Below are 13,159 nucleotides of genomic sequence, written 5' to 3' on the forward strand. Positions count from 1 at the left end.
GCCCTAATGCTAATGCATCCTGCTGCCTACTCTGCTCTGCTAGCTGCTGCGTGTCTCTTTAAGCAACTATATCTGCACCTTTTTTAATTATTATATCCCTGTGCCTTTAAATCTGCCTTTTTTTACGCGCCCTTTGCTTTGTTGCAGCCTTATTAGCTTTCTAAAGGGCAGAGACCTAATTACACAGCAGTAGAGCTAAATGCATTACTATTTTAGCGCCTTTAGTAAGACAATCTAGCAACTAAAGCATCTATATAGGGGATAAGTTTTAATGCTATTAAATTCTTATATAGAGTAGAGTTAACTGCGCCTTAAGTTTACATGCGTTACTTAGTGTTTGCAACACCTAGAGAGCCTCTAGTTAAGGTAGTAGTAGTAGTAAAGGCGTATAAACAACTACATTAAGCTTTAATAGTACTGCTTCTAGCGCAAGCAGGACTAGCCCTACACTTCTAAAACTTGCGTAAATATTCTTTAGTGTAAAGGCCTTCTTAAAAGCTGCCTTAAAGGAAGGCAGGAATTTAAGCTTAGTAATATGCTTTATGTAGTAGCAGACTAAGCTGTTAATCTTATCTCTGTATGCACACTTTAATAGTAAGAAGCAGCTAACATTAAGCAGCTAGAGGAGATGTAATAAATGTAGAGGCATACAGAGCGTGTAGATATTGTTCTCTCTATAAAGGTCTTTAAACATAGCTAAGTAATAGCTTACATAACTATCTAGGACTAAAAGTTAGCACGCGCCTACTATTCTATTCTTAGTATGCTTAATAAAGTGCCTTAGCTAGGCAACTCTAAGATTGTTGTTAGTCTATCTATTCTTACTTACACTAATCTTCTAGTCGCCTGGGATATCCTGATCCTTATACTAGGCAGATAGGTGGTACTAGGCCTTAAAGATAATATATAGTAGGATAGCCTACTTTATAGCATTAATTTCCTAAATAACTGTAACCTACTTATAATTACTTAGTTGTACTGCCTTAGGCTAATAACGTCTCTTTAAGCTAGTAACAACTATTTAAGATGTTATCTAGCCTATTATAAAGCTAGCTTTATTAAAGTTAAAGGTATCCTTGTCTAAGATCCTATAGGTAGCCTGCGTACGCTGTACAAGCTCAAACCAGGTCTGTATTATCCTAGGATCCTTGCATAGAGCTTGCTGCTAGTTGTATAGTTAATTAAAACACATAGTAAGGCTATTTATACGCTTAACAAAGTTTAGCAGCTAGTTCTTTCCTACTAGCTAAGCACTACATGCAGTAAGCAGATTATTAGCCATAACTTGCACAGCGTTTAGGCTAGGCAAGAATCCTTGTAAATTAAGGTTAAGTATATGTCTAATAATTAACTCCTTTTTTAGCTTAGTAAGCTTCTTTAAGTTAGGCTAGCAATTGCGTTGTGCAGGTTAACTAGCGCGTTAGTTATTTAGAGTTAATTAGGGCACATTAAACGTGGCTGCAGCACAATTTACGCTTTTAATTTGCGCGTAATTAAGGGCTTAGATAGTAAGAACAATACCTGCTTTATTTAAATGTAATTAAGAAGTAGTTAGTTAAGCTATAGTAGTTAATAGTTAACGCGTTGCGCAAAGTTGGTGAGGCTACTGACTTGCTTATGTTACCGACTCGCTTGTGTTCTATGTTACTATTTTTTACATTTTTTTACATTCTTAATGTAGTTAACTACTTGCATTAGATTTTACTATCCTTTAAAAACTACAGCTTATTTAATAGCCTTAGAGATACTATCTCTCTCTTAGACTTTTACCTTCTAATAGTTTATTAGACAGTTAGGGGATTTATAGTTAACTTTACATCTCTAGTAAAGTTATTTATTTAGCCTGTTATGTATTTCTTTAAGTGTTAAGCCTTTATTAGTAAATATAGCTTTTATAGCTAACTTATTATCTTTATTCTCTAGTTTCTTAGAGTTTAGTGTAAGGCCGGATGTCCCAGAACGGGCCAGTATGGCCTCACCTGACCTGTTTGGAGGTCGTATGACCTGTGCTTCGTATATAAGCATGAATCCTGACAAGCGAAGCTTGGCAGCGATTCGTCTCTCTTACAATACACTCCTATCTTTCTCCGAAAGCTTGCTCTCAGTGCTATCCGTGCTACTTACCATCCCATCTTTACATTTAGGTAATTTTAGTAAAAATAACCTACTTTTTTATAGTTAAGGCATGCCTTCTTTTTAAGCTATTTTTTCTATTCTTTATTAAGAGGCAGCCTTATGCTTTTAAAGGAACTGCTTTTTTTTTTAAAGAAGCTACACATATGTTTAGCGTAACTAAGGTCTATAAGTTTACTATTAAACTATAGGGTCTTTTTCTTCTTTTAGAACTAGTTAGGTTTTAAAGTTATAACACCTAATTTTTTCTTTTTATAATACTTAGCATGTCTTTTATTATAAGTAAGTGCCTTTTTAACATATTTTTTAAAGCTCTTAGGCTTTTTTATGTAAGTAAATTTATTCTTCATTGCTTCTAAAAGCTTGTTATAAAATATTTATTCTATTACTCTCTAATCTATCTATCTATAAATAGCTTGTTGTTCTCTAAAGCAGGCTGCACATTATTAAATAGTGCTCTTTTCTTATTATAAAGAGTTTATTTTATTAACTGCCTGTTTTTCTTAGTTAACTAACCTATAAATAGCTGTTAGAGCTAATTTAAAAAAGTTAATGTCTTTAAAGACTTTTTATATTTCTAGTAGTAAAAGTTCTCTATTTACTTAATAGTTTATTTAATTATTAGTGTAGAGTTAAAACTATACAGCAGGTAATCCTTCTAAATGTAGACCTATTTATAAAATTATTTCTTTATTAGTTTTAAAAGCGCCTTTGTTGTATTACATATAAAGGTGGCACTTTATAAAGAAAGGTTTTAGGTTTTTAGCTAAGCTATTAAATGCCTTAGAGAGGGCTAGGCGTAGGGTCTTCTTTAACTTAATGCTAGTTTTTTCTTATGTTATGTTTTAGAGATTAGCTACTTCTAGCTAAAGGGCTTGTAACTGTTAAATATTTAAGAGCCCTTATTATGCCTGTTGCTAGAGGTAGTGCCTAAGCTGTTCTAGCTTATTGCAGAGATATAGTATTTGCTAATTCTGCGCTTCCTTAGTAGCTGTAGAGGTCTAGCTAGTGCTAGCAGCTAAAGCGCCTGTTATGCTAATGTCTAAGGTTAAGGTAGCTATACTTTATAGGTGATAGTAATTACTATTACAATCTTTACTCTATTAAAATAGTATTTTTAGAAGCACTACAGCCTAGAGTAGATTTTAGCAGGAAGGGGAAGAACTTAGCTAGATCAGGTGTATAGTCCGTCTAGCAGAGTATAGGTAGGGCGAAGGTAAGGAAGGCAGGTTGTAGTTTAACCTAGCAGCTGTATAGAAAGCTAGTAAACTAATCTAGAAAGGATAGAATAGAAGGTATATATAGTGCAAGATATATAAGGCAGCAATGTCCTCTTTATAAAGGTATTAATGCCTTTTAGTCTATTATTATGTAAAGACTAAACAGTAATTATAGCCTTCTAACTATAGTTGTAATTAAGACTATATACATAGAGTTGCATGCCTGCATGCTCTTCGCCTGCATTGCCTGCAAAGCCTGCAGGCCTGCAATGCTTGTGGTCCTATTAGACTACACATTCCTCAATGCATCTGTCTAAAAGCTAAAGCTTTTAATAAGTTATTAGTAGTCTTTAGGTTTCTACTTTAGCACACTTTTTATAACTTTTTTAAAGATAATTTTAATTATAAAAGATAAAAAGTTTTAAACTTAAAAGCTTTAGTTAATAAAAAGTTTTTAAAATTTTATTTATAATAACTAAATAATTTAATGTAATAGTGTGTAAAAACTATAACTTAAACTAAATTAAACGCTTTTTAGAGTTAGATGTAGTTAAATAAATAATTAATATAATATTATTAATAAAGCTATTACTAGTAAAAGTAAGTTTTCTAATATAATGTAACAGCATAGGCAAAACAATAGGTCTAAATGTAGTAGAAATCTACTTAGAGGCATATAAGAGTGTATAGGGACTCTAAACCTAGGAATGCTATTAACACCTATAGGCCTTGTACAAAAGGATATTAGAAAACTACTAAGCTAGCTATACAGGCAAGGTGCAACTAAATACATAAGGGAATAGAGGTAACTGCAAGGGACTAGGTTAAGTTATAGTTAGGGCTGATACAGGGACCTTTTAGATAGGATCTAAGCGACCTAAGATGGAACGATTTGTAGAATTATTACACTAATTAGCTTAGTCTAAACTAGTTAAAGCACTTTAACGCATATATAAAGAAGTGTACTATTAGTAGCTACTGTCTACTAGTTATTAATAGCTATAAAAGCTATAACTTACTTTATTTTTAGTAATACTATAGAAATAATAAGATTATTACTATTTATATACTTTTTTACTTATTACACTTTTTATAGCTATATAATATAAGTTGTTTTACTTTTTTTTAAAAAAAGTGTATAAGCGCTAAGCTAAAAACTTTATACTTAACTAAATTATTTATATTATAAAAATAAAGTTTCTACTATGCTTTAAAGCAGCTTATAATACTATAATTACTTTTAGTAATATTTAAAAAAAGTTCTAAAGCACTAAATTAGTTCTTTTTAACCTATAATAAGTTATAATAGGCCTTAATATAAAGTTATGCACTTTATTACTACTACTACTTATACATAATAAGCTTTAGTAGTTGTAAACTTTAAGTAATACTTTAAAACTTAAGTTATAATTAATACTTATAAAAATAAAAATTTAAAAGCATATAACGTATTCCACCACCGAACCCGCCAAACCACTGAACCTAACAAAATCTCTTGGCATTGCAAACACTACGTACAAGACGCGATGTCTAAACAACACAAGACTATACTAACTTAGCAAGAAGGCAGAATTGTCCTTGCGCTCTAGGCCTACTGCTTATGCTAATTTAAACGCGTATAATAAGCTATAGTAGCTTTTAACATGCCTTATTAGCAGCTTACTGCTTAGCTTAACAGAATTATATTTTAACTTACTATATAACTAAATTGCTAGAAACTTACTGCAACTAAAAAGTAAATAATTATATAATATATTCTTAACCTTAATTTGCAAGGATTCACGCCTTAGCTGTGTAAGGTAGTAGATATAGTAAACAGACTATTAGCTGCATGTAGTAGGACACTAGTAGAGATAAACTAGCCTACACAGTTTATGTCTTATACAGAGGAGCTTAAAATAGCGTTTAATTAAGTAAAGAACTACTAAAGAATACTTTAAAAAGACCTAAAGTTAATTATAAAGTAGTTTAAGCTTATATAAGACATAATAGCAAAATATAGTGTTTATAATAATAATATTTACAACTTTAACAAGACTAGCTTCTAGATAGGCATAATTAGCACTATAAAGGTTGTTATAGGTTTAAAAAGATGTATAAGGCTTATCCTTACATAGCTAGGTAACTAGGAATAGGTTACTATAATCTAGAGCATCTGCGCTGCTAGCTACGCTACCCTACTATTTATTATCTATAAAGGACACATCTACATCTCTACCTAGTATAAAGAGATGTTAATACTGTGTAATTAGAAGCTATTAGTTTTTAAGAATAGCTAAACAAATAACACACTTAGTCTTAAGTAGTTAAAGCACTTTAATAAGTATACAAAAACATGTTAGGTAGAAGTATATAGGCTGCTTATACTAGATAGCTATAAGAGCTACCTAAACTAAGATTTTAAAGATTATTACTTTATACAAAAAATTCTTACACTTTATATGCCTACACATTTATTGCATATCCTCTAGCTACTTAATGTAGTGTGCTTCTTACTGTTAAAGCTTAAGTACTCTTAGCATGTACAAGACTTAGCACGCTAATGTGTGCAGCATATTAATAAAGAACGCTTTTTTTTAGCCTTTAAAGACATATTTTTAGACATTTTTACATATAATAACTATAAAAAGGCTTTTAAAGCATTTAGACTAGTTCCTATTAACGCGCAAGTAGTCCTTAATTGTCTTAACATGCAGCTATGTACTCTACTACTAGGACCTCTACTAGAAACGCTATAGCAATTAAAGACTCTAAGTAATTTATATAAATTTAAATTATAATTAAAGCTTATATATAATTCCTTTATATAATTACTAATAACAGCATAAGAAAGCTTTTTACAGCTTATAAAAAAAGCTAAAAAGATGCTATATAAAAATATACTTATAAAAGCGCGTGTATAAGAGCTTAAAAAGCAATTAGCAGACATAACTAAGCATAAGGGGCGTAAAAGAAAGCGGATCTAGCAAGGTAGCATAATAGAGTATAGGACTGTAGCAGCGCAGGTAGCTGCTAAGGCGTCTGTAGTAGCTTAGCAGTTAAAGAAGGCTTGTAGTGGTAGTAATTAAGAAAGAGCCTAACTAGCTCTGCAGCGCTGTAGGAACTGTGGGGAGACTAGGCACAACGCTTGTACGTGTAAAAAGGATAAAGAAGAAGCACTAGAATTAGATGTAGGCACGTTGTACATAGGTTCTTTATTTAGTTGTAAATAAAATTAGAGTTTTGTACGTAGTATTTGCAATGCCAAGAGATTTTGTCGGGTTCAGTGGTTTAGCGGGTTTGGTGGTGGAATACGTTAAATAGTTTACTAACTTTTATAGTTAAAATATTAAAAAAAGTTTTAAAAAAGGCAGTAATAATTATATATAAGCTAGTGTTAGTATAGTAAGAAATTAGTAAGCTTTAAAAAGCTAATAAAGCTGCTATATAACATAAATTATATAAAAGAAAGTAAATTAAAGTAAAAAAAGACTTTAATAATTTAAAAAAGCCTATGCTTAATAGCTTTAAAGAAGTTTAAAATGCATAGTAATAGAAAGAAAGTAAAAAAGCAAGTATAAGCTAAAGTAAGTAAGCTATTTTAAAGGTGCTATAAATAGTGTAGTTAGACTAGGCATAACATATAAACATGTAAGTGTCACGGTATCCTCCCCGGATCCCAGACATAACTGTATTAGACGCGTACTAGAGTATTATTAGTGCATGTCTGACACAAACACAACATAACACAGACATAAACTTAAGCATAAACTGCCTTAACACTAACTAAACCTAAAATAGGCTTAATTTATACTTAAAGCGCTTAGACTTTTAAGCTAAGTATTTAATTACTAATTTTCTTTTAAACTTTTTTATTTCTTACATAATGTCTTGTACTTACTATAATACTTTATGTAGTAATTAAACTAGACTTCTATAAAGCTTTATAACCTTACTTATGCATAATTATAACATTATGTTGTGTTAAAACTCTAGCTAAGAATAGCCTCTAAATTTAATTTAATAAGCTTAGTACTTATATAACTCTAAGCTATTAAAGTAAGCTAAAAAGCCTTTTAAAAAGCGCTTACTTTATAAAAAAGCTACTACATTATAAGCTTTAAAGCTTTTTAAAAGGACTTTAAAGAACAGCTTTATGTTATTAAGTAGTCTATTTCTGCCTTAACTTTTATTATAGTAGTAAGAATTAAGAACTTACTAGCCTTAAAGCTTACCTAGAAGTTTAAAGATAGCTTAACTTTTTTCTACCTAACACTACTTACAACCTATAACTTTTCTAACTTAGTAATAAAATCTAACTAACTTCTTAATCCTCTACTATTTAATAAAAAATAAAAAAACCTACTTTTCTTTCTACATAAGCTCTAATATAAACTTAAAGAAAACATAGACTAATTCCCCTCTAAACACTTCTAGTTACTATATACCTACTTTTAACTTAACTATAACATAATAGCCTTAATTAACTTACTAATAAATAAAAATATTATTAACCTAAACTAATTTATAGTGTTTTTATAAGTAACTTATAAAGACTTAAATAAAAAGTTAACAGCTCTAAGTTACTTAAACACTTTATAATAATAAAAAAAAGCTTTACTTTACACTTTACTAAGTTTTACTAACTTGCATTTAATATAGGCCTAAATAAAATAAGTCTAATTATAGCCTTATATAACTCCCTCTTAACTAAACTATAATGTGCTATAGTAAGAGAACCCCTTTTAAACAACCTTAATGCGTATGTAAACCTAATTACTACCTATAATAATAACATAAGGTTCCTTTCTATATAAGCTTTAATACGCCTCTAAACTAGCGCAGTTATAAATAAGAACCTTAACATAATAAAAATTAATTTAAATTATGCTTTAGTTAGTTTTAGAAAGTGTAAAAATTATAAAAAAAAAAGTTAATACTTTAAGTGTAGTAAGCATAGTTATATTTTTTAAAACTACTTTATTTCCTTTTCTTAAGTCTATATAAGTAGTGCTGCTAGTACTTATTAAAAAATTTTACTATTTTATTTTTATTTTTATAAAGGCTTTAACTTATATTTAAGCTTTAATCTTTTTTACTACTCTTAACATAGCTGCAGCTATAGCAGTAGGAGCCTATAAAAAGGCTTGTCCTAGGGCTAAGTTACCTTTTAGGACTAATTTAACACTAGATCTCTACTAACTTATAGGCTAAGTCCTTTACTAATAACTAAAAGTACTAAGTTAATATTCTTATATGTTTATAATAAAAAACTATATTAGCTTTAATATAAGCTTTTATTAACTTAAGAGTAAATAGCATAGGTTACATTAATAAAAAACTAGCATATAAACTAAATCTTTAATTAATACTACTTACTTAAATAATTTACTTAACTAAATTTAATAAAAAATAACTTAAAAAAAGTTTTATTTTTTATACTATAACTATTATAATTACCTACTAACACTATAAGAAGTAGATTAAGCTCTATGTAATAAACATAAGATGTTATAACCTAATCTTAGAACAACTATAGCTATATTAGTATAAAGTTGCCTTTAATTACTAAAAGTAAGTTTTAAACTTTAACTTTTTTTAATGCTAAAATATATACTTACGCTTACACCTAAATAATACCTAAGTAGCACTTAATATAGAAAGTCTCTAAACTTACTTTTTAATAACTTAGAAAAAAACTACTTAAGTAAGGCTAATAAGCTAGGCCTTTTACTAAAATAGGCTATATAAAATAATTTAATAACTACTTAAACTTAAAAAAAAAGCCTTTAAGAAATTTTTACTTACTTAATTTAGACATAAACTAGGACTTAAATAGTAGATAAACATCTGCTATATAAGACCTGCTTTATTTATAACCTTAGCTTAATAACTAGATTATAAAATCTATGTAGTTATAATTTCTAATATAGACTAAGCTTTAGCTCTCTAAAAACACACTAACTTAAAGATAATAGTCTCTTAAGACTACTATAACCTATTATATGTTTTTTTAAGACAAGTTTAATAAGCTTTTAATATAATATCTGTATAATTACTAAATAACCTTTAAGCCTAGTAAACAACCTAGTTATAGGCTACTATATAGAATATTACTAAATAAATTAAAAGTGCTTTAAAAATACCTTAATAAAAACTTAAAAAAAGAGTTTATTTAAGCTAGCTTCTTACTAGTAGTGTTACTTATACTATTTATAAAGAAACTTAGAAGTAGGCTTTAATTTTATATTAACTACTAAAAACTAAATACTATTACTATTAAAAACTAATACTTAATTCTTTTTTTATAGAAAACTCTAAGCTAACTAAGTAAAGTAAAGTATTTTATAAAATTAAATATTATTACTGCCTTTAATAAGCTAAAAATAGTAAAAGGTAATAAGTAGCTAACAGCATTTTAGACTTAATATAGACTATTTAAGTACCTAGTAATGCCCTTTAGCTTAGCTAACACACTTAGTACTTTTTAACATTTTATAAATAACTTACTCTAACCCTACCTAAACATGTTCTACACTATGTATATTAATAATATTCTAATCTATAGTAATAGCCTTTTAGAGTATAAATAGCATGTACGCCTAGTGCTAAAGGCTATAGAAGAAATAAGTCTATAACTTAATATAAATAAATATAAGTTCTACTAATTAAAGGTTACATATTTAAAATATATAATCTTTATAGATAGCATCTAAATAGACTTTATTAAGGTTTAAACTGTGCTAGATTAGTAATACTTAAAAGACATAAAAGATATTTAAGCCTTTATAAAATTTACTAACTTTTACTAATAATTTATTAACAACTTTTTATAGTAAGTAAGCTTTATAATTATACTTACTAAAAAAAAAATTTAATTTAACTTTAACTTAAATTACTAATAGTTTTTTAACTAGCTAAAGAAAGCCTTTACTAAAGCTTTAATACTCTACTACTTTAACTTTAAACTACTAATACTTGTAAAAGCTAATGCTTTAGACTACATAGTAGCAGGAGTTTTTTTCTAGACTAAGCTAGACAGGACTATTAAGCCTATTATATACTTCTTAAAAAGAATAAGTTTTGTAGAAAGTAATTATAAAATTTATAATAAAAAATTACTTGCTATAGTACACTGCTTTAAATAATAGCAACTTAAACTAGAAGGTGCAGCGCATCTAATACAAGTCTTATCTAACTATAAGAACTTATAGTACTTTGTAACTATAAAATAACTTAGCTACTAATAAGCTTATTAGTTTAAATACTTATCTTATTTTAATTTTAAGATTACTTATTATTCTAGTTAAAATAGAGAGAAACTAGATGCTTTTATAAAGTAATTTTAAAATATCCCTGCTTAAAAAGAAGTGTAAAAGGCTTAACACTAAACTTTACTTTAACTTAAGCTATTTTTAGACTTTAACTTAAATAAAATAAATTAGATAATTAATTAAATTATTACTAATAAGTATTTAAATAATAAATTTATTTAAAAAACTTTAGACTTACTCTAAAACAGCGCTAGTTAGTTAAAAAAGGTAACACTAGCTAACTATAAAAACTAAAATAGTAAGCTATATTACTATAACTAACTTATAATTCTTAATTTTAATAAACTAAGAATTAAACTACTTTAAATTATATATAACTTGCCTATTAAAAAATACCTAGGCAGAGAAAAGACTCTTAACCTACTATAAAGAGAGTACTACTAGCCCTGCATGTTCTATACTGTACACTAATACATATTATATTGCTATACTTGCTGTAAAGTAAAGGCCTTTTAAAAAAGGTATAATAGCTTACTTAAACTACTTCTAATCTTTAAATAAGCTTAAAAAGATATATTAATTAATTTTATTATAAACTTACTTCTATTTAAAGAGTACATAAATATTATAGTAGTTGTTAATTACTTAACTAAGTATTAACACTTAATACTATATTCCTTTATAACTGCCCCTAATATAGCCTAGTTATTCTACTAATATGTATAAGTTTACTATAGCCTGCCTAATATAATTATATTAGACAGAGGTACGCAGTTTGTCTTAGCCTTCTAGAACAAACTTTATAAATAGCTCTAAATTATTCTCTATCTATCTACAGCTTTTTACTTAGAGACTAACAGCTAGACTAAGAATGTAAACACTATAATAAAATAAGTTTTATAAGTGTATATAAACTACTAGTAAAATAACTAGGTAAAATAGTTAGCTATAGCATAGTTTAAAGCTAATAACATAATATCTAAATTAACATAAGTATCTTTATTTTTAGTAAACTATAAATACTACTTTTAAATAAAATTTAAACTACTTTTAAATACCCCTTAACTAACTTATTAATTTATATAAGTAATAAACATAAATAAACTTATTAATAAAATTTAAAATATATCTAAATATGTTTATAAAAAGCTTATATAAGCTTAAGCTTTTTAATAAGAGTATGTAAACTAATCTTAAACCTTTGCCCTTGTGTATGCAGCTAGCAAGAAGGTCTAGCTAGACACTAGAAATATTTAAATAAACTAATAATTAAAGAAACTTAATTAGAAGAACTTTAGCTCTTTTATAGTAGCTTATATAGTTTTATTACATGCTTACTAATTAATCCTACCTAACAGCATAAAGATACACCCTGTGTTCTACATATTATTGCTGCGCTAAGTAGCCTCTAAATCTAACTATTTACCTAAATAGCTAAACCTGCTACTTAAACCTATTATTATAAATAATAAACTAGAATATGTTATAAAAGATGTTAAATAAATCTAGTTTAATAAAAAAAAATATATCTATAAATACTTTATAAAATAGACTAGATATAATAAACTATTATAAAAACTTGTAAAAGCCCTATAAAAAAACTCTATAGTAACTTAATTCTACGCCTAATACCTATCTAAACTAAACCTGTACCCTAACAAAGACAACCTAATGCTAGAACTACTAATATAAAGGATTCCCTTTCTAATAAGGGGGGGAGTACTGTCACAGTATCCTCTCTAGATCCTAGACATAACTATATTAGACGTGTACTAGAGTATTATTAGTGCATGTCTAACATAAATATAACATAACATAGATATAAACTTAAGCATAAACTGCTTTAACACTAACTAAACTTAAAACAGGCTTAATTTATACTTAAAGCGCTTAGACTTCTAAGCTAAGTATTTAATTACTAATTTTCTTTTAAACCTTTCTATTCCTCACACAACGTCTTGTACCTACTATGATACCTCACGTAGTAATTGAACTAGACCTCTGTGAAGCTCTATAACCTTACTCGTGCACAATCGTGACAGTAAGTAAGAAGTAAAAGTAGTATCTAAATAATATTCTAGGCTGTACTATACTATATAGTTGTTAGATTGAAGCACTGTTTCTAGGCTTCCTGAGATGAATGATGGGTTTGGATATGATGTATGGGATGATGATTGATTTTCTTGATTTATCGATCCTTTTTCTGCTCTACTCGTGTTGCTCGGCTTTTGTTTTTCCGATCCGAGTCCCTCGCGCACTAGCCCTATGCGCGACCAGCTTGCAACAATGCTGCAAAATGCTGCAAAATGCTGCAACATGCAGCAATTTGCAGCAACATACTGTTCGAGCTTATTGCTCGTACTATGTAGCAGCTTTCGTCAAACGTTCCTCCTGTCTTGACAGTAGGTGCGCATATCTGACAATAGTGCTAGAGCAGGTTGTTATAGGCTATAATAGAGTTTGTTAGGGTGGGGTCTTGGCAAAAGTAAGCAACTTAGGCGTGTAAGCAACTCGCCTGTGAAGTACGTTACTAGTTTTAGGCTAGTTATATAT

General features: G+C 28.3%; 1 protein-coding gene across 1 annotated transcript; it reads left to right on the plus strand.

Annotated features, from left to right (window-relative positions):
• Positions 1-5,899: 5,899 nt before the first annotated feature.
• On the plus strand, positions 5,900-6,058 carry BDR25DRAFT_201643 (uncharacterized protein; the record flags this gene model as incomplete). Its single annotated transcript, XM_033684394.1, has 1 exon — positions 5,900-6,058. A coding segment is annotated over one exon (159 nt), but the record flags the coding sequence as incomplete, so codon positions are not given.
• Between the last annotated feature and the right edge of the window lie 7,101 nt (positions 6,059-13,159).

This window comes from Lindgomyces ingoldianus, assembly GCF_010093535.1.
Source record: "Lindgomyces ingoldianus strain ATCC 200398 unplaced genomic scaffold BDR25scaffold_13, whole genome shotgun sequence".
NCBI lineage: Eukaryota > Fungi > Ascomycota > Dothideomycetes > Pleosporales > Lindgomycetaceae > Lindgomyces > Lindgomyces ingoldianus.